At 41.7% G+C, this 22,967-nt stretch overlaps 1 protein-coding gene across 1 annotated transcript in view; it reads right to left on the reverse strand.

Annotated features, from left to right (window-relative positions):
- Positions 1 to 982: 982 nt before the first annotated feature.
- Positions 983 to 22,967, reverse strand: part of tet1 (tet methylcytosine dioxygenase 1) — a 36,932-nt gene continuing 14,947 nt past the window's right edge. The window contains 11 exon segments of the mRNA XM_025897345.1: positions 983 to 4,297; positions 4,390 to 4,534; positions 4,617 to 4,793; positions 4,935 to 5,072; positions 5,309 to 5,398; positions 5,605 to 5,755; positions 5,839 to 5,869; positions 5,872 to 6,046; positions 6,881 to 6,974; positions 8,722 to 8,812; positions 10,497 to 12,699. Of these exon segments, the coding sequence (XP_025753130.1) occupies positions 3,279 to 4,297; positions 4,390 to 4,534; positions 4,617 to 4,793; positions 4,935 to 5,072; positions 5,309 to 5,398; positions 5,605 to 5,755; positions 5,839 to 5,869; positions 5,872 to 6,046; positions 6,881 to 6,974; positions 8,722 to 8,812; positions 10,497 to 12,699 (4,314 nt within the window). The 3' untranslated portion in view covers positions 983 to 3,278.

Genomic DNA, 22,967 nt, shown 5'->3' on the forward strand with positions numbered 1-22,967 from the left:
AGTTACAGGGATTTAACACTGTGGCCTTTATAAATCATGGCGTTTTTCACACTTGATGTGTGATTTCTTATTTTATGGATTGTCTTTTTACTTTTTGTTTCATTCTTTTCCACTCTAACTGAGCAGTCAAAATAATTTAAAATAAAAATATTTATTTTTCCACACATTTAGTCCCTGTAAGTCCTTTCTAGAATCACACAGAGACTCACACTCTGATGGATGAATCAGAAGCATCCGTCCAATCATATTCGAGGTTTTGATGAGGCTGGAGCCCATCCTAGCTTTTATAGGAGAAAAGGTGGAGTACACCCTGGACAAGTCACCATTCTGTTGTGGGGCTAACACACAGAGACAGACAACCATTCACATTCACACCTGCAATTAAGTTAGGATCACCAATTAAAATCTGGTTACCCCATACATGTTTTTGAAATGTGGGTTGAAGCTGGAGTTACACAGAGAGTTCTTGCTGTGAGTAAACGGTGCCAACCACCACAATGAAAAGACTGTCCTTATATTTAAAATTATGTTAGTTTCTCCTGTTACTTTTGAGCCTAAACAGTTAATCCAACATAATTCTTAAACCCCTTTAATTAAAGCTAAACAAGTTTGCGCTTTCATCACATCTTAATGTTTTGATCTAAAATGCACTGTGGCATTATACAGAGACAAAACTCCCCAAATTGTGTCTTTGTCCAAGAGATTAGGGATCTAACTTGCACTTGTGCCCCAAAGGTTCTGAAGGTGCACTCTTGTGCTGAAATCACGTTACATTTAACTTAGGAGAAAATCACTGTCATACATCTACAAGCTAGCTAGAAAATACTGTCATGTTTTTACTTCAGGAGGCAAAGTGTACAAAAACAAGTAATGTTTCATCTTTAGGGGACAAAGTCTGAGTGACTTCATTGGAATACAAGATCAGTGAGTCATACAGCCAGTATAGGAAAATCAGATGGAGAAAAAAAAGAGGAGATCATAATCAGGTCCAAAATATAAATATGACTTTATTTCACAATCCCGAAAGAGATCAGCCATCCATAAAAGGAATGCTAAATTTATTCTCTTCTCAAGTCTAAACTGGATATACTTTAAGCGACGTACAGTAATTCAGTTTCAAAATAAGCAAGATCACCCATTGTCTAAACACCAGTAACAATACAGTAAAAACAATGTGGTTCACATACATATTTACACATTTTCTACTAAGAATTTTTTTCCCCCATTTTTTTTAATGCTGGTGCTCGTTGTTAGTTCTTTGTTGATTAAAAAATGTTCATTGTGGACTAAAAATGTCCCCCACAGTAAGTCGAGAGAAACATTTAAAACTGTAATTTCATCACGTGATGTTCAAAAAATATTCTTTCTAAATTTAACTCATTTAAAAACCAGTTTTACATTCATTTTTATTTGTGTGTTATGTTGTGACTGCTGCAGAGTTGGATTTAACTGTGGAAGACATTTGAACTCTATGTGGACATCTGCCCATAGTGCGCTGTTTTACTTGTACTTGACAAATTAAGGTATGTCATGATGTTGCCAGCCGGTAACGACCAGAAGAAAGGAACTGAACTGAATCAAATACAGGATCAGTGAGTGCTGAGTTTCAAAAAGCACCGTGCCATCACTGTTATACAGTACATAAGCAGGTTGCGTCAATGCATGTACCTTGACATCTTGTCCTATTAGCACCAAAAGGAAGTCAAAGTGTTTAAAAGACCCAAATGCATCTGCAGGAAATGTTATGCCATCAGTTTTAGTGTGAATATTATATGTCTCTATCTCTTGTGCTAACTGATTCATTCTTAAAATTAAGAGCTTTGCTTGTATGGGTAACAGAAAAATAACAAGGAAGAAATCCTGATGAATCAGGAGTTGACAACAACTCCCCATTTTTAGACCCTGTAAAAAAGCGTTCTGTAAACAAAGTTTTCACAAAGGTCGAGCACCCGAAATCGTCTTAGGCAGCTGGCTAAGCGGGATCTGGTGTTTGAGTGGTTTCACAACAAAAGCACAGACAAGGGAAAAGAAACAGTTTGATTATTCAGCAGTGGCTAATGCAACTTATGCTCACACTTAAGAGTATGGACATAAAAGCCGAGCATGATCTGTTGACATATCTGACACTTTGTGGTTTCTGGAAAGAAAAAAAACGGTCTCCTTAGCACCAATATCATGTACAGTAGGTGTTTTAATTCCTATAATCACTCTTGTTCCCTATAAAAAACTGAATTCCTTTTCCAGAAGCTGAACGTAAGTAAAGTGCAAATGATGACAAGCACTTTACCGATGTAGCATTTCATTATTCCTCGCTAGGTGTTTAGTTTCATTAGATATGTATGCCATCTTCAATCAAATGAGTGAAACGTAATTAAGTGCAGAAATACTGTAAAAAAAAAAAAGGATTAATGCTAAACTGTCATATATATCTCTGTCTGTACATACATATTCAGGCCTATGGACTGGGACCCTTTTCAAGTTAGGTTTAAAAAAAAAGTGCTTTTTAATATGCCATACATATCTGTGAATAAAAGACAAACTATCCAGATGTGGATATAACGAATAAACAAACAACAAACCGAGGAAGTGCATTTCTTTCATCAACCGCCGACAGAAGTCAGAGGCAGCAGAAGGAAATGCACAATGCTACATGTGACAATCTGTAGTAAAAATATGCAGAATATTAGTCTTGTTTTCTACATAATGTGATGTAATGAGTTTGCTTAATAAAGATTACAGTGAGAATGGCACCAATGTAAAAAAAAAAAAAAAAGCCAATGAGATTCATCTTCTGAAAAGAGAATTACTGGCTGAAATAAAAAGTAAATTTCTACTGTACAACATAAAATCTGAACACATAATGCAGGTCATCGTAGAAATCTTGCAGTAAACAGGCTTACACCAGAAATTAAATATAAATCGTTATGATCAGAATAAATAATCACATCTTTTTTTTTCTGTTTGTTCTGTATATAAAACCAGTTTAAAAATGTCTTTTAAATGCTTCAAAGCACCATCTCTTTACAATAAAAACCGACACCGAAACTCACAGTTAAAAAGCCGACAACCTTTGGTCTTCCTCATCGCTCTGAAGGAAGAGACGAAGAAGGGCAAAGTGAACAGGTATAAGAAAAGCACGATGAAAAAAAAGGATAAAAATGAGAGTAGCAGTTTAAAATTGTCTGAGGTAAGGCAGAAGCACAGGGTGTAGGAGTTTTCTGTGTTTGAGTGTGTGTGTGTGTGTGTGTGTGTGAATGTCAAGGTTTAAAACACGTTGACTAAGACCAGCGATTGTATGGACCCGTCACTTGGGTAAGAGCATACGGGGACGCGGTGATGACCTCATCCCTTGGGAGAGTCCATGCCTTACGTGTGGGGACATTCATAATCCTCATCTCCTCTGTCTCCTCACCCGTTTCCTCCTCTCCCTCCACCCCTCCAGCACCTTTACTAAGGCTGCCCTCCAGCTTCAATCTCTCAGCCTCCTCCTCCCTGTCCCGTTCCCGCTTGGCCATTTTGGCATCCCACATAGCCATTCCGTGGCCCGGCTCATTTAGGGACTTATGCTGGTAGAAGACTAGAGAGATGCGGGTAGGGTGGCTGCGATTTGGCTTGAGGACTGGAGTAGTGGCGTGGAGCTCCCGCCGCGCGCACTCGATTAGGATGGAGCCGTGTGACGGGGCCACGGCGACTCCGCCTATTTCGCTGTCGAGGAAGTTGTGTTCGCTGTCTGACCATACCTCTTCCTGCTTCACTTCCTCTGGTTCAAATGGTGGAGTTTGTACAGGGAGGGACAGAGGAGAGATCGGTGGGAGGCCATGACCCCTAGCCTCTGCTATGACATCTCCCACAGACCCATGGAGTCCATTGAGCCGGCTGAAGAGGCCTTCAGAGGTTGGACTGGGGGAGAATGGAGAGGGAGGAGGAGCGCTCCCGCTGGGAAGAGGTTTGTGCTGAGGAGAGCAGTGCACCTCTCTGGGCTCAGTTTTAAAAGCACCATCATAGTCAGCAGGTGTGTTACGTGGAGGTATACACTCTGTCGAAGCACACTGGTCACCAGATGCTGGAGAATAACCATTCACTGTATCACTCATTGTCTTATAACTGAGAACTGAGCCATTCTGTCCAAACTGGAGGCCAGGCAGGCTATGGGTGTTGGGTGAGATGACCTCCCTCTGTGGGTTGACTCCTGGACCCACAATGGGGTAGCTGCTGATCTGGTTATAAGTGCAGGCTTGATTCTTCTCTGGTAGGTACCTTTCCACACTAGCAGGTCTGTAAGAGCTGTTGTATCCAGCTTTTTTTTTTTGGAAGAAAAAACATATATTTTAATGTGTTTATATTAAAACAGCTATAAATCTTAAATGACCAGGTGCTTGAATGTACTACCTTTGTTGGGGCTTTCAACTTTCACTTTTCCAGGAGTGAGGGGAGTCACCCCAAGCTTCTTCTCCATTCGCTCTGCTTGAGCCTTAAGGCGAGCCTCTTGTCTGATCTTACGGGCTGATTTTACCGGCTCTGCCAGCAGACGAACCTGACATGTACCGAAACTGAATTATATAAAGCAAGTTCACACTGACCAACAAGTAAAACAAGATCCTTTTTGGTTCACTCACCTCTCGAGGAAAGGAAGACAGAACCTGAAGAGCACCACTTTGGATCTTTGCCATCTGGCCCTCAGCGTGACCAAACTCATCTGTGTCAGAGATCTTGTAAAGTGGCAGCACGTGGAGCTGCTCATCCTCTGGCATGTTACGAACTGCACGGTTGTCTTCCTTGGTTAAAGTGCAAACCTAACAAAAACAACCCAAAGCCAAAAAGCAAATTGTTTAGCCAAAAGGTTTAATAGTTCCAAACAAGAACTGTTGACCTTCAAATTTAGATGCACCATGTAGGAGTAAATTACATGGTATCGCATTCTTGAGCTTGCTTACCACGGTGCTGCCATTATTCATGTTGCTAGTGTCTTTGTGAGCGTGTGCACAGAAATCCACACAAGCTGTAACCCCAGAAAAAGGACGTCCCTCCTTCTTTCCCAGCCGGCATTCACCCCCCGCCGCCTCATATTCCACCTGTGAGACCCGAAAAAACAGGACACTAAGGAAAGACTTCTTAAACTATTTAAAAAATAAGCTTTTTAAAAGAATTAGGAGTCCGTAGAATAAACAGGTCACCGAAGTAGCCTGGAGTGAGAAAATATGGCAATTTAAGGAAAAAGATTAACTGAAAATCACTTCCACTGAATTAAGTCGAGCCCAGGAGAGCAAAGGATTACCAGAGATGAGTGTGGTCATTTCCTGTTTCATACCTGGTTTTGGAAAGCCTGAGGAGCAAGTTTCTTGTAGAGTGGAGCGACCTCGGTGGCGAGACTCTGAAGGTTGTTTTCTACCTTCAACTCCTGAAAATAAAAGCTGAATGATTTAAAAGGTCCTACTTATGACTCTGATTGTAATATCCAACATTAGCCACCAGCAGGCAAACCTTCAAAAAAACGAATCGCTTGAACTAAATAATAAGAGACAATATTTCTTTCAGATTTTGCTGTAAGCTGTACTACTCACTCATTGTTTGCTGCTGTAAATTAAAAAAAGCACACTCTCTCACCTCCTCTCGGTAGTCACCTTGCAGGCGAAACTTCCGAGGAACTTTGCTGCGTGCAAATTTGCATCCATTGAAGTACATGCTCCAGGAGCAACCAAAGGAAAATGAAGCTCCACAGGTGTCCGGATCTAAACCCTGGCACGCACATGTGCGACTGTAAAGAAATGGAAAATAACAAATGAATAAATAAAGAGGGAAAAAGAAGTGTTATGAAAAAATAACGGAAGGGGTACTCACTCCTCGTTGAGCGCACAACGACGGCTGGTGGGGAGCCGTACTTAAAGAGGGTCTCTGTCAGCTCCTGGTATAGGTGGTCTGCTACTGGCCGAGGAATTCCCTCCCAGGCCAGGATGAGGATCACCAGCACTGCCGTGTCGCAGTGGTGCCCTGGCCTCTGGCGGACTAAACACAGCAGCTTCTCCTCTTCACTGCCACGCCGGATCACCTGTCAGAGGACATTTCATTTATACATACATACATACACAAACATCAGTCACATTCGAAACTGGGATTGCAACACAGACGAATGCACCAAGCTCACTACATAGATGACTATAAGTGACCTGCCATAACAAAAGACAAGGCAGAAAATGTTGTGAATAAATTTGCAATTTAATGCCTCTGACACGGCCCTGCGACAGACTGGCGTCCTGTCCAGGGTGTACCCTGCCTCTCGCCCTATGACAGCTGGGATAGGCTCCAGCACCCCCCGCGACCCTGAAAAAGGATAAGCGGAAGCGAATGGATGGATGGGTGGATGCCTCTGACACGGAGAAGGTTTTAGTTTGTCTGTTTGTTTGTGTTGTTAGAAGAAATTATCAAGAAGTTATGGATGCATTTATGTGAAAATTGTACCAGAGGTGGCTAACATTTTGACTTGATCCAGATTAAGGTCTGGTACTGGGTCCAGGAATACTTGGAAGAACATTCTGTGTCATATCTAAACAAATACCAATGAAACACAAAAAATTGCTGTTAAAGAAAAAGAAAACACAAACTAATCCGGATATCCTTCTTGATCTAAAGACTCTGAAGTTTATGCCATGGTTTATGCAGCCATGGCGGAAGTACGCTGTCTCAGACTGCTCGCTATGTTTAAACTTTGGTTACACGGTTGACGCCAGCTAAGATTTTGCCATGGTGGTGATAAAAGCATAAATCAGAGGCTGACTTTCATTTCTTACACTAAATATACTGGCTCACAACAATGTTTACATTTACAGCAGACACATTCAGGACATTCAGAAAAGTATCATGACCACAGACACCAACCACATACCCATTTAGCTATTGGACACCCCTGGGAGCTCCTGCCTTCTTTCCCAGTGTAAACAACAACTTCCACCCTTATTGCATTTCCTTTGGCACCATACCTAGAACACACACACACATAACAAATGATAACTCTGTGCTCTTCACAACAGAACATATAAAAGTCTAAAAGTTAGAATAATATTTTAAAAAATGTAACAGTTAATACAATTATTTTTTGTTTAAAATATACATACACCACTCATCACAACATAAAACAACGTCAGTTAAACTTCAGGGTCATTCTGTTCAGTTAGGAAGCATAAACCACTATGAATCCATTTAGTTTGGTGCAAATCACACTGGTGTCCTGTTCTGATGTTGCAGTCATCACAGCATTTGTTACGGTGTCTCCAGACTCTTTCACTTCTGTCACATGCACTGTATGTGAATTTGCTCTCATCTGCCAAGAGAACAGGATGCCACTGACAGACCTGCCAGTTCTGGTGTTCATGGGTGAACGCCAGTTGAGCTGCTCTATGCTTATCTGTGAACACGGGTCCTGCTAAAGGACGTTGAGCCCTAACGACACCCTCGCGGAGTCTGCTTGTGACAGTTTCCTCAGAAACATGCAAATGATTAGCCCCAGGAGGTGATTTTTGTCAGACTCTGGAAGTGCTCCTCCTGTTTCTCTTGGCAGAAAGGTGCAGACAGCAATCCTGTTGTTGGGTTCATGCCCTTCTACAGCCTTGTCCAGCTGTCTCACTCTTGAGACACTGCAAACCTTCCTGTGACAGCACATATGGATGTGGCATCCTGAAGAAACTTAGCTGCCTGTGCGGCACTGCAGGTAGCATCTTATGATAGCAGCAATAACAAGGACACAAGCAAAAGATAAACAACAGTGTGGAGAGATAAAGAGAGAGTAAGGGTAACGGTGCATCTCAAGACCTCCTGTTCACGATCATTTACACTGAAGCAGGTGAAATGGGTTCACAATGGTTCATGCTTCCTAACTGAACCAAACTGTCATCCCTGAAGTTTAACTGAATAGTTGTTAAACTGTGGTGAACAAGCACTCAATTAATGTTTTTTGGATGCTGTATCTTCCCTCGTTTTTAACGAAAATCTGGTAGGATGTAATGCGTTACTACTGCCAGAAGGTGGAGGTAATAAAACTAAAAGCTGTTTACCGACTCACAAGAAAAATGGTAAAATGCGCTACTAACTACCAGGCATTGGATTGAAAAAACGTGAGATGTGGTTAGAGTATTTGGATGTTGGGTGATTTCTGAATAATGCCAGAACAGTTCCTAGAGAAAATGCAATAGTATTTCTGCTCAAAAAGCCCATATCTAGCATGTATGGATGGCAATATGCTATATATTACACATGAGGAAGCTTAACCCTTCCTGAGAGCAACTGACAACACAAAAACCTCACAGCATTTCAAAATAAACCCTTTGTGTCTTTTAGTGAATTACAAAGGTTGGTATAATATAACAGTAAGCAGTGGTATGTGTCCAAAAGAGCTAATTAGACCAAAGACTAAACTATTTTCTTTACCAGCCAAAGCTGAAAATATACGTTTCAGTTAAGTGTAGCTGTCAAATGGACTTGATGAACCACAAGTTGTATTTAAACAAGCTGTCATCCTGGTTTACGGGCCCCTCGTCTGAGCTCGAGGGGTTTCCTGTTTCAGCATGCTGTGTGTGTGTATATGTGTTGAGCTATCTCAGCAGTGCTTCCTTTTAATGACATAGCGTGGTTGTGATCCCACCCTGTTCCACCAAGCCTGTGGTTTACTAGTAAGCTGTGGTAGTAAACACACCCCACAGAGTGTAAACAATGCCGCTGTAGTCACTCTACCTGTTCTCCATTAGTTCCCTCACTGCAGTGACGCTGGGTCCTGCCCCAAGATGAGTATAGTAAGGGCCTTCTTCCTTTTCAATGATCTGGTCTGTGAAAAACAACAATGAATATTGGAGCAACTTCTTCAAACAACATTCCACTGATGCATTGCTGGGACATTTAAAGAGAAACACAGTCACCTGTTTGATATTTTTAATAAAAACATCAGATTAATGTTGAAATACACACTAAATGTTGCTGGATTTCAGTTTCACTTTAGGGTCCAACACCTTGGAGGTCTTTTGAAATGCATCATAATAAGTCAACAAGCCTCCACGAAACATTCAAAATCCTGCTCCAAATATGGCAGAGAAATGCAGCCTTTTATGCTCGATTTGGCTGTTGAATTAGGACACAGTGTATGTGTGTGTGAGTGTATGTTTGAGTCAGAGTGAGAGAAAAAAGTCAGTTTGAGGTCAAACACCAGCAGTCTCGCTCAAAAGAAAACTCCAAAGGGACAGCTCACCCTAAAATCAAATACACATGTTTCCCTCTGGCCTGCAGTGATACTTAGTTAGCTTTGGTGTAAGCTGCTCAGTTTAGAAGATATCACCTCTTTCATTCTGATGTCTCACTTTACTTGAATATAATGAAACTAGATGGCTCTCATCTTTTAATGCTCTATTAGAAAGGAATTTGTCACACAACTTGTTATATTATTTGCTTAACATGGCCTGCTTGGCACTGTCACTTAAATACCATTTAACTTTTCAAACCTACAGTTCCCACAAAATGACACAAATCCACGTCCCTAATGAGGAAAGACACACAATCTTTCTTTTGGTGTTTAAATTTAACACAAAACCGAAGCCAAATCAAGCTTCTGCTGCTGGCTTAGGATCACTCAGCCAGTTCTTTGGATCTTTGCTGCTAGCTTTTGGACAGCATGCCGTCTTTCCAGGTGCTTGGAAAGACAGCTTGCTGTCTTCAGAAAGAGTGTGGAAAGAGTTAACGCTATATTGTAGTGTTTAGGCGTTTATGGCTGGGTGAAGTCTGCATTTTACAATCATGTTCCTGTTATTTCAAGCAATAAAAATGAAAGCAATGCCAATTTCTCCACTCCTCGAAAGTTGCAGATCAGTCTACTACTTTTCTCCTCACTCCACTTGAACAGAAGTCATCTGATCAAATAGCACCAAATCATAACAACAGTCGCCTCAAGGCGAGCATGAACTGTGAGCATGAACTGTGGTGACAGTGGGAAGGAAAAACTCCCTTTTAACAGGAAGAAACCTCCAGCAGAACCAGGTTCAGAGAGCGGTGGCCATCTGCTGTGACGAGTTGTCGGTGAGGGGAAAAATGAATACAGCTAGTTAGCATTTTAGCTCAAATGAGGTCACGTACCATAAATATATAGATACTGTCATGATCATGAACCTTGTGAATCTGATCACTGGTGTCTAGTTGATTAGAAAAAAAATTTCTAAACTGAATGACTCACAACAAAGACTTTACTGCTGAGTTTTGAAAAGCACTTTTTTAATGCTTTGACCATAGTGTGACTGCAATCTAATTTCATTAGACTGTAGAGAAGGCAGTCATTTCTATATTTTCTTTCTGTTATCGCCCAATCTGGGCAAATCTCACGAGCAACAGCTACTCAGCTTTATAAACAACTCTGCAGGCCAGAGGAAAAACATTTAGATTAGTCTGTTTAATTTCAAAGTGGTTCAAATGTAATGTGACAGAAACACATGCGCTAAAAAGTTGAAGTGAAGACAGAAGCAACTCACCCACACACTGACAGGATGGAAGATCAGCCAGTTTTTTGGAAGGTGTGTTGAGCAAGTTCTTGATAGGGGTATCCAGAAAACTCGTGGGAGACTCCAGAAAACTGTTGATGCCGTTCTTGGATGGAGTTGAGTCCGCAGAGTGGCCCTGAACCCCATCAGTAGCTGTAGACAGGACAGTGACAGGTCCTGAACTCTCCAGCTTGTAGTAGCTTTGTTGACTTGGAGGAGGGGACTGACGAGCCCCTGTGAAGCCATTAGCCAGACCATGATGCCCAGAGGTAGGGCTGAGAAAAGCTGATTTGGCTGGGCTGGTGTTAGGATCAGCACCGTGCTGCAGCCCACCACAGGGCTGCACTACCTGAGATAACAAATGCTTTTCGTACTCTTCTGGTCCTGCAGCGTAACCATTGCATGGATTATGTTGGTGAAGTGGACCTTTTGAAAGGGACCACGCCTGGTTTTCTTGACCAGAAATGTGGTTGATCGTTGCGAGAGTGCTATAGTTCTGAGTCTGATGCCCTAAATGAAATATATTTTGAGTGTTAATCTGATGGATAAATTGCTTCCTCTCCTCCTGTGCCTCAGCCAAGTATCTCTTCAGATCAATTTGAGCCTGAGGCAGAAATAGGTTTTTCTTGTGGTGAAGTCCTGATTTACCCTGAAAGGGATTCTTCTGGTTTCTGCTCCTGTACGCTGTCTCTCTATTTGGCGTGCGCTGATTTATTCCATCAGTTTTCTTCTTTCTGGGCTTGGAAGGCGTAGCTTTCGTTTTCTTCCTGACAGGTGTTTTCTGACTGGGGGGCTGCTGGGATTTGTAGTTGTATTTGATAGCTGACACAGGCGCTCCTTTCAGAGGATTGTTCTCTGACTGCTGGTTGTGCTGGGACTGGATGATGAAGGCCAAATTTGCCAGCTGAGCTGCCACTTCCTCTTCATCTCTGTTTCTGCTCACTTTAGCAACAACTCCACCCTCCATAGACAGACGCTCATGATCCTTACTAAACTTCACATCAGTGGGGGTTTTATAACTGAATTCAGACTTAATGACATAAGCACCACAATCCTGTTCTGTCCTTCTGGAGATTGTTTTATCACTGTCTGAGCTTGCCTCCAAGAGGCTCTGCAGCTTGTTTATGCTCAACCCGTTGGAGCGCTGGATGACATTCCCTTGTCTGGCCACAGGAGGTCGTATAACTGACATCTGGTGTAGTGGTGAGCTGATGACCGAGACTTTGTTGTAGCCAAAAGCTACTGCGGGTTTGGCTTCTTGCAGGACTGTATTTGTACTCGAGGCTGATGATGGCACAGCAGTAGAAATGGGATGTTCACACTTACTTTCAGTTTTAATGGACCCTGGTGTGCTTTGAGGTATAGCTGCCAGCTGAGTCAAGGCCTCAATAGCGATAGCCTGATCAACACTAAGGTTTCTCCTCTCTGCCAAAGACTGCACGCTTGGTAACAAGACACTTGGAAGAGGCTCACTTTTAATGGGTGGGGGAGTGCTTTGCAGATTAACAGGAGTGCTTTTCAGATACAAGTCCTCTTTCTCTTTTCTCACAAAGTGCAAATCTGGTGCCTCTGCTTTGATGGAGTGAAGTATGGAAGCACGAGAGCTGAAGAGTTTCTCCTCCAGCCCCTTCCTCTCAGTGACAGAAAGACACACAACGGCTGCCAGCGTAGCCAGTGGGTCCTCACATACCTCATCTTCATCACTCAGCTGCGTGGTGGTCTGTTCAGTGATCCACACCCACGGCTCCTCCTGTTTGATCTTCTTTAGTGGAACTGACAAGTCATCTGGAGGAGTCATGGGTCCATTCTCAGAGTCTTTAGGAACTGCAGCTATGATATTCCTTTGAGGCTCCAATGCCATTGTAGTCCGTTTCAATGCAGACACAGTGGTCATATTAGCACCAGGTTTAGGTTTTATCAGGTTCGCAGCAGAACCATTCTGAAAAGTCACAGAAGAGCATACTTGTTGGTGAAGTGGTGCAGTGCTGGTCAGCTCCAGCCCGGGCTCTCCTTTAATAAGTGTTGGCCGTACACCTTGGTCCAAGGCCAGGTCGTGGGTGAGTGAGTGGGTAATGGGGGGAGACTGTGTAGGAGGTATGTGGCCTTCCTCCCCCTCATCCTCCTCTGCTGCCATGTGGGTGTCATCCATCTGTGCTTTGCCTGTGCCATTTACCAACCCACTTTCTGGAACCACCTGAGATGCAGAGACAGGGAGAGAAATGAGAGAGGTGACTCAACAAGCTCTCACAGTACACAGTGAATCAGCTTGTTCTAAACAGTCACGGCACAGAGCACAGCAGATTGCCTCATAGCATGGCACGAGCATCTGCTGCAGCCACTATCAAGGCTGTGGAAACTATTATGGCATTGAGAAAACAAATAATCTTGCCAAATCTGACCTCTAAACAGAGCTAATAAAAAGTTAAACGGAGATAATTCGCAGTCGAGGCGTCGATAACGACTACATTAATATCTGAGCTCAGGAGTGTTGAGAGCAACAGACCCAAAAGTAGCTGAGAGCCAACAAGTAAACATTTGGAGTCATCCACAGTTCAAGGCTGCGCTACTTCCAGTGGGTCACTAAGGGAATGTGTGCAACGTGTATGTACGTGTTGTGTTTGTCCTGGGCTTGAATGTGTGCTCCTGGGTATGCATGTGTGTGCATGCACATGTGATTATCCACACAGCTGGCCTGACATTACAGTATAACCCCTGTGCATTGTTAAGAGTGATTAACCCACTGTGGGTCTTACACACAGTAGCTACGGCACCGCCTGACCCTCATGAACCGTGATCATACGAAGGTCAACCATGGCGTATGGATTACTCACAAAAACATTATTAAACATGTTCTACTACAACCTGTGTAGTACACAGATAATTATTTCCACAACCTATATTATCTGGAGAAGTTTTAAGGCTTTGAGTAAAGTGTTTTTGCTACTGTGGTATATATGCTCTTTTAGAAGCACTTTCTATGAGAACATGCAAAGAGTACTCTGAAATAGTCATTCATTTCTTTATATTTTGCAATTTTTAAAGGGATCTTGAGCTGTAGTACTCTAGTCTTTCTGAAGGTCTTTCACAGTTTTTCTTAGGACACGGGCGTCTTTTTCATTCTTTTCTAGCCCAGTCCTTGTACCCTGATCACTTTCAGTTCATGTTTTTTGTTTAGTGAACCACTGGCGTGTGAATAATTCAAGCATAAAAAAGGCACCTATCTCAAGGGACCAATCAGTGCTGTGTCTACACATACCAGACAACCATGAAAAAAACAACAACAAAAAAAAACAATTTTATTGTATTTTCAGACATTTTGTTAGTGGCAGCCTGCTGGACAAACATATCATTTGTTTCCATTTCCTTAGTTGAATATATTATCTGAAAACTGGGCAAATCTTGGCATGCTCATCATGAGTCAGTCCAGCAGATAAAAAGTATCTGAAAGTCATATCCTTCAGAAAGTAGAAATAAATTTAGCAAAGATCTGACACAGGGCCTGAGAGATGCATCCGGTCTTTCAGCTGATCCATCTACTGCTAATTGAGGCATGATCAGAAATAATCTAACTGGAAGCTGTCAAGAAGTCAATGTTAAGAAAGGGGACTTTACAGAAAATGCTGCGGTATGCCAAATTACACAAGAACTGGCAACTTAAAGAGTAATCAATCCAAATATTTGGTTTGGTTAAAACATGGTGGAGGTAATTTCATGGCTCAAACTGACAGGATTTTGTACTGTCAGATTTGATCCAACAATCTTGAAAGCATCTGATTGGCAATGGTTTCATTTTTCCTCATGACAATGATCTCGAACACGCTGTCAATGTAGTGAAAGCATACTGGGATGGAAAAAAACACAATAGACCGCTGTTAGTCATGGATTGGCCTCCTCCTGACCAAGACCTCAACGTTATTGAAGCAGTGGGATCATCTTGGCAGACAATGGAACAAAAGACAGCCAACATCCAAAGAAGAGCTTTGAATGTCCTTCAAGAAGCCTGGAGAACTATTCCTGTCGACTACCTAAAGAAGTTAGAAGAAAGCTTGCCTAAGAGAGTTCAGGTTGTGTTGAAGAATAAAGGTGGTCATAGCAAATATTGACTTTCAAGGTTATTAGAACTGTAGGAACTTTTACACAGCACTGTACAGCTGGCAACTGAAAATATGAAAGCCATCCTTAGTTTTTAACATCTTGAATAAGCATATGATCCACTGAAGACAAGCTGTTCTTTATTTTAACTGCATATCACAGCAGAACTAAAGCCTTTAGCAGTGGAAGAAAAATGTTTCAATGTGACAAAGATATATAAAAAAAAAATTCTGTATCATGTGCCAAGTCTCAGCTGACAAAAGGATCTTAAACTCACTTGAGTGTGCTGTACATTTATATGTGCGCGAGAGAGACATCCCATTTTCCCTTTAATGAACTAGCGTGACTACAGTGCAGCTGGATGTATGTTCTTTATGACTGTTTACCTGGCATAAACACCCATTACAGTAAATCACATCAACTGGTTTTAATGTGTTTTACAGCAGGAGATGTGCACTCCAAGCTGACAGATTAAGAGTAAGCAGCAGCAGCAGTACATCAATATAAACCAGACTCCTGTGAACCCACAGACCAAACAAAAAACACTTGTGTTTATCACCTACATGTGCTCTTTGTTCCCTCTGTTTCCACTGGACGTGCACCAGATTTAGATTGGCACACTATTACTGCACTATTTTTACTGCACGTGACAAACGGAACGATATATGGGAGCAGAGAGTTTTATAGATTGCACAGGAATATCTGTGGAAAATGAACCATTAACCTTATGTTTATTTAAAAACCTGCTCGACAATACTGACATTTTTTTAAATGCATTTCATAAAACACAACAATCCTTCAAGTTTTAAAATGTGCTCAGAATCAGCCTAAATCTGGAGCTGGTATTAGTTCACTTAAAAGATTCTCAGAAATCCCAGATAAAAAGGGAACATTGTTTTCAACCATCAAATGCATACAGTGACACCTTACATGTAATAAAGTGGCATCTGTGAGGAAGAAGACACTGGAAAAATAGGAGATTAGGCATTGTTCCAAAGCTCTAGCTGGAAGAATAAAAGGCACACAGAGGTCAGAGAGAATACAGATGCTGAGCTATCTTCTATAACAGCTGTGTGAAGACAAGAGTTTTAGGTGCGTGAAGTTCTTTCTTACAAGCGTACATTTCTGATTTGCATACAAGCACACATCTTCCAACTGGGCCTTATAAATGACCTAAAGGTCTCCTGACTGGATCTTGCCTGTTTGTCCCATTATTTTTTCCATTCTGAGTACTAAAAATACACAGAACAGCTTTTGTCTTTGGCTCTGTTTCTAACTTTGCTGAAGCTGGAGTTTCTCCTTTAAGCACAGGTTAAATGTTGTTTGACAACTCAAGGGTAAACTGCAGTGACCACAGAGCTGTTTGTGATTAACATGGGAAAGCTAAATGATCACCAGGTCTTTTCAGTGATGTGGTACTCCTGATCACTCTCTGGTTTGCTACAGTTACTCCTCAGTCCACTGAACTCCCCATGGCTGTCAGGATCGTGTCCGACTACTAGAAACACGCCGCTGATGCAACAGATAGTTCAAGCTCAGGCTGAGGCAATACCAAAGCTGCCAAAGCAAGAATGTGAGATGCACAGCATGCACAAATGGGCCAATGAAAGAAAAGAGGAGTGAAGAAGATGGGGCACAGGGCTAGAGAAAGGGGGGGAAAAGGCAGCGTGTCACAATAAACTGCTTTCAATGACAAAGCAGCACTGGCTGCCTTCCAGCACTGCACCAGACACACACGTCGGCATGCATGTGTGTGCGTGTGCATCCGTTTGTGCATCCAACTGTTTATGATCTGAAGCAGACATCAAAGTGCAGCCTCTGCTTTTAATTATTTTACATTTATCCTCGTAAAAACAAAAAGCTTAAAAGCAGGATGCGAATGCAAAGTCATGTGTTTTCATTTAGCCACTGGGTCTCTGGAGGGAGCTCGGACTGTGATGTGCTGATGCTGTGTCTTTGTGCTTGTTGGGTATATCGCCGGGTTAGTCACTTGCAAACACACTCTTCTTCTTTTGTGTTAGACAAACTGTGACTAACTACGGAGCTTGTCAGAGCTTTCAGAATGAATTAAACATATCCCAGAGTGACTAAGGGTGAGTTCTTAACACACAAACACCCGTTCAGAGACCCGCGGCAACAGCGTGAGTGTCACTACTACATGAATCGTAGCAACCCAGTGTCTCTGCCTCTCCAAAGAGAGCAAGATGGGTCTCCAAGGAGGTTTGAAGTGGTGTGCATCTATTTGTAACGCAAGACCACAGACAAAAACACGCACACACACACACACAGAAAACATATTATACATAGACATCGAATGAACTGCTACAACAAAAAAAGTGAATACTCCAATTTCTTTTGCCACATTGTGGGTATGCAGAAATCATACAGTTAAGACTGCCACCTCACAGCACCCTGACATTAACACACTGAAAAAAACATGCTTCCTTCCTGACTCAGAGCGTAAGTAGTGGTTTATATGTGTTTCTCTGAACACGTGAGAATTTCCTTCATTCATTGAGTGCTTCCTGTCTGCGCTGAGCTTAATATAATGCCGTCTACACACAAAACATACTACCTAAACAGAAAAGCAGTGAAAAAGAGCACGAGCTTAATCAACTATAAAATTATAGAGATTAAGACGGCGTCATTAACAGCGAGACCCTTTCCTACAAACCGCACAGTAATAATACTGTTACTGTAGCCAAACAAGTAAAGCCTGCCAAGTTACGACCCAAGGCTTACAAGCACTCCACTTTTCTGCTAAGCAGTCAGAAGACAGCAGGTGCAGAAATATGGCTGTTCAAAACACTGCAAGAAAGAAAAGGGGAAGCAAACGGGCTCTTCATACAGCACAGTGGCTTAAAAAAAGGCATGCAATAAAAGGAAAGACGAGGGCTTTCTTGTATCCATTTGCTGCTAACTTTGTTGTCCCAGCCCTTAAACCCACCTGGAAAAGACAAGACAAGTGCTCACACACAAAAGGCCAGGTCCTCAGTGAAAGGGACAATAACAAAACAGGCGTCCAAATAAAGCACTCCCAGTCAGCTAAATCCAGGGTAGCGAGGAGAGAGAGAGACAACGGCGTATACCTCTAGATGAGCTCCACTGTAGCTGACCTATCTTGCAGTAAGACAAAAGAACTCAGGGTGAACACTCTGGTTGTCTTTACCTTATCTGTCCTCGGAGGAAGCCCCTCCGGTTTAGGCAGCATATCCCTAAAAGGTATTGGTGGCCATCTTGCTTTGCCTGCCTCCAGCCTCAAGAAAACGCTGGCTACAGTAGCCGTACGCAGGGCAAGCTCCTGGGTGTCATGACTAGGGCGACTGTGAGCCGCCGTAGCAAAGCACTGCTACAGCAGGCGCGCACACACTCACCGCACATACACAGACATACAGACACACACACAGATGGGATGCCTTTTGCAGACGCAGACAGAGCCTCATCAGCCAATGGCGTGAGGACCTTAGCGGCTTGTAAATTATCTTCCATGCCTAGACTCTCCTAAACAAAGGATCCCCTATGTGGGCTACTCCAGCCCTACGCGCAGGGATTGGAGCAAATTGTGGAATGGATAGTCCTGGATCTGGATCAGTTGGACATAGCTCACCAACACAGGACTACCTCAGAGTTGATTGTGCAACTACTAAAATGATTAATCCATTATTCAATTAGTCAGCTTAACAACAAGATTAAGAACAACATTTGCTGCTCCTGGATTATCCAGCTTCTTATTTCTGCGTTTTCAACTGATCTTGCCAAATAACCAGATCTGAAATTAAACTTTGGGATTTTTAATGGTTATTCTCAGAATTTTACAGACAAAGCAGTTCATCAGCTAATCAAAAATACAATTAACAGTAAATAAAGATTACTCACAACTGTCAAACTAATCACAGGTTAAAGTTTAGTTGACACCTTTAGCTTACATGGGACTGAAAATACTGCTAAAAGCAAAAATGCTTATAATGATAAGCAAAAATCACCATCACATGACAGTTACACTGGACAGCGAGTACTTTTGTGCCCCTTGAGGTTTAAGACATGTGATTTATCACTGTAAGGAAGTTTTGAATTCTGTCATCATCAGACACAGGATGAAGCAAGACACAGTCTTTGCAAAAGCCTGGAGTGACTTCTCATTCCTTTATATTTTTGCACACAAGAAGTCAGAGTTTCTTGTAATTGTGGTCTTAAGCAATCTCAATAAATCTCCAGGACAAGTTTTTCTTTGGAAACTGACTACTTTTTCACTCATTTCCACTCCAGCCCTTGCATCTGGCTACATTTAGAAGAATATTTTGTTTTATTTGCTTGTTTTATCATTTACCTAGCATTAAAAAAGCTCCCAACTCAAGGGATGAACCAGTGTTTTGGTTTACTGCTTAGCCTATATCTTTAGGCACTTTGTTGATAGTAGCCTGGCATAAAAAGCTTCTGTTTTTTCCCCCCATTTCTTTAGTTGAATCTATGATAAATGTCAAAAATAACAGTTTGATGGACATAAAATTGTATTTTTGCTCCAGCAAGGTGATTCTCAAAGAGCTAAAGTTGGCATATCTTAGAAATGTTTTAGGAAAGTGGACAAGTTGAGGATTTAGGAAAGTCATGTCCTAAAGAAACTGGAAAAAAATCTAACAAAGATCTGATGGGCCTGATGCATCTGGACTTTCAGCTGATCCATCTCTTGTTTGCTGAGGCTTCATCACAAATGGTCTCAGTGGAAGGGAAACATGTAGAAAAGACTGATGTATACGTATATGCCAAATTACACAAGAACTGTGCCAGTGACAGCAGATTTTATGGAGTGATTAATTCAAATTGCAATTTTTTTTATTTCAGATTGTTATCAGGAGGTCAGGAGAGAGGTACAACGGTATGCGTCTACAGCCATCTCTAAAGAAATAGTGTCAGATTTTGATCCACCATGCAATACGATCTGGAAAGCATTTGATTGGCTTTATTTTTCAGCATGACAATGATCCTAAACACACTGTCACTGCAGCAAAACTATACCTGGATATAAAAACACCCAGTGTAGCATTATCAGTGATGGACTGGCCTCCCCAGAGCCCGGACCTCACCATTACTGAAGCACACTCAATAGAGTAAAAGGCAACTAACATCCAAAGAAGAGCTTTGGATGTCCTTCAAGAAGCCTGCAGAAATATTCCTACTATTTAAAAAAATGTCAAGAAAGTGTTAAAGAATAAAGGTAGTCATATTAAATATTGACTTTCAAGTTCTTTAGAATTACATACTGTATTTTTCCAGATGTTTCAATAAATTGCTGCACAGATATTACATTTTCCTAGCAAACAACGAAGAAATGAGTGGTGGTTCAAGACTTTTGCACAGTACTGCAAGCATAGGCGAATAATTTGCTGCACCATCTATAATTTCTAAATGACTGTCTTGTTCATACATCCCTAAATCCTTTTCTAAACAACCCCACTCAGGAAAAGCCACGGTTAGAAAAAACAAAAACAGAGAAAACAAAAAAAACAAAGACAACAACCTCCAGGGACAGAAAAGCTTTGCCTCTTTGAAAGGTAACCATGTGGCCAAGAAGCTGAGTTCAACCCAGGACAAGGAAACATGAAGGTAGCCAAAGCCAGTGCCTGCTGTTAACAATCTAGCAACCAACCTCAGCCATGGGCTTGATTGTGGGAGCAGATATAGTTCAGCTCAGCCCAGTCAAAACAATAAAAACTATATCAGTGTAGCATCCAGCCTGCAGTAAACATGTTCAACCAAAAGGATAAGACAGCAACGCAAACATAACCTGTGGCGGAAGATCCGATCATATTGATGGATTTAGCAGTAAGTCGTGTCAAAATTTCAAACATTACTGAGTAGGATGTTACACCAATGGTTTGTCTTTGAGCCTAAAAGACAAACCATATGGGGAATGACTTGATTATATAAGAGACTTGGGAATTTTTACACTTTTGGTGCACTTTTTTGAAACGTGTACTCAAGAATTGCAATCTTAGTCATGGCTCCGAAGGGCTGTTTTTATCTCACTACAAAGTTCAACAGTCACTGAGTTTGTCAGTTACACTTATCACAGTCAAACTGCTGCATGGTGTGGCTTCATATATATGAGCCCCTTTCTGCAGCTTGATAAGCTCATCATTTTTGCATTTATCTTCAACATTTCAACACAACATTTACTGAACACTTGCTGTGGTGTACCACTGCAGCCATGAAATACTGTCATGTGCATTTATGCTGCTTGAGTATTTGCATCTAGCAAATGCGAAGAACTTCTTACATTTAAGTTATGATGAATATCATTTTATGTATTCTCACCTCATATCCCCTCAGAAATGTTTTCTGATTTAGACTCAGATTGGGATTCATAGCAAACGCTGGAATAATACCAAAGAGTAAATATCTTAAATGTCTTTGAGCAGATAAGTGTGTAAGTGTCATATCTTTAGCTAAAGTAGCTAAAAATTCAGTGTTAACATCTATGAACACATGATTATCTTAAAAAAAAACACGTTAGATTCTAATAAGTTGTCTTCCCCACATGCTTCCTTACACACTGTAAAACAAGCGCAGACGAAGACTAAACACTTGAAATATGCACGAGGAGTGAGTGCGGTGTGCTGAAGCAAACTTCGTCCCCACAAAGTAATATATCTCCACACTGGCAGTAACTGTGAAAACCCTGTCAACACTACAACAACTTGCATATTGCCAGCTATTTAATCACACTGTGGATTTGTGCTTGCAGCTGCAGAATTCATGCTGACAACCAGCGCGGATATGTGGCAGTCTTTCAATCTTTAACATAAGACTGAAAGGACATGGTAAAGTGAGTGCACTGCACTTGAAAGCTTTGTTTTTAATCAGTTATTCACTGACCCACCTTAAACCTGAACATATGCATGTTAGCATCTTACTGTAAAAGAAGCATAGCATAACATCTGAACCGTGTCTTCATTTAGGGTTGATTAAAGAGGTGCAAAAGCAAAAGCAAAAGCAAAGTGCATAAAGAGTTATGACTGAGGGAAGTCTTACCTGGGTGATTATCATTGAGAAATATTCACGTCCCAAGTAAAAAAATCTTTAGAATAAATGTTAATGGCTCCTTGGTGTTATTCATTGAGATGGCTGTGGTTGAGCTCTCCTCTGAATGTGACCAGTAGTCCAACAGGTTTAACACTGCGACAACATCAACAAGCCACACTGCTAAACAGGTTACACCAAACACAAACTACGTCTCCATACCTGCCAGCTGCTATCATGTTACTATCACTTGGCCTGTGTTGCTAAGGCTCCTTTAGCAGGTAAAAGCAATGCAACACAGCTTTCCTACATTCCCCAGTGTTCCCTCTGGGTGTAGCAGACATAAAAATGCTCTTATCTGATTATGCAAGCCTTCTGGTTTGAATACACATGACAATGTGACGCAATTTAGAAAGAAATGTGCAGATTCCTATCAAAAAATACAGGTCAAAATGCAACCAGAAAGTTCATCTCCATTAAGTGTGCGTCTCAGGCTTTTAGACCGCTCCTCCTCCTCCAGCTGCCACTCCACTCGACAAAAAGCTCGACAACTTCTAACGATATTCCACCACGCCCTTAATTTTCAGCTCTTTAAGTGTCCCGTGTGTTTTTTTTCTCTTTAACGAGCTGCCCAGCTCTCATTAGGAAAAAGAAGCCTGGACATTAATCACCCCAAGCTACAGTACACATGCACACCGAGCGAGGTAAAGAAAGTCATTCGGCACCGCAGTCGTAAACTGTCTCTGATACATGTGGAGGCTGACCCACTGGAGTCCAGCCCAGTGATGGAGCAGTGCCAAGCATTGCTGCCAACACTTGTCATTACTACCATTACAGCAGACGATAATGTAAACTTGTCTCTCAATTGCATGGAAAAGTTACAGACCATTGATGAAGGGCAGAAGTATGAGGGAGTTTCTTCTCTTTTTGGCTTCATTACTAAAGTTTTGACTTTCTACTGATCATCTTCAGTGTGTCAGGGACAAAAAAAAGAAAAAAACAACAAAAAAAGACAGCTTTACCATCCCAGCGGTGGTGTTGGATATGCTGAAGTAAGAGGTAACAATCATGGGAAATGGGAAAACATGACTCTACGCTTCAACTTGCTCCCTTTTTTCACATGCAGCCCACATATACACAACCTGTCAAACAATCAGTCAAACACCTCTATGTGTAGGTCAAAGCTCAAAAGACTAACACATGTCAAACATTAGGGGACTCAGAATGCAGCAGTAACCTTTATGCAAACACCCACTTTAGTATTTGGATCCAAGGCCATATGGAATATTTTCCTTGGAGAAAACCCTGAAACTATAAAGTCTGCGTTACCTGAGAGGAGGCAGCAGTATGGCT

The sequence above is a fragment of the Oreochromis niloticus genome, linkage group LG13 (genome assembly GCF_001858045.2).
Source record: "Oreochromis niloticus isolate F11D_XX linkage group LG13, O_niloticus_UMD_NMBU, whole genome shotgun sequence".
NCBI classification, from domain to species: Eukaryota; Metazoa; Chordata; class Actinopteri; order Cichliformes; family Cichlidae; genus Oreochromis; species Oreochromis niloticus.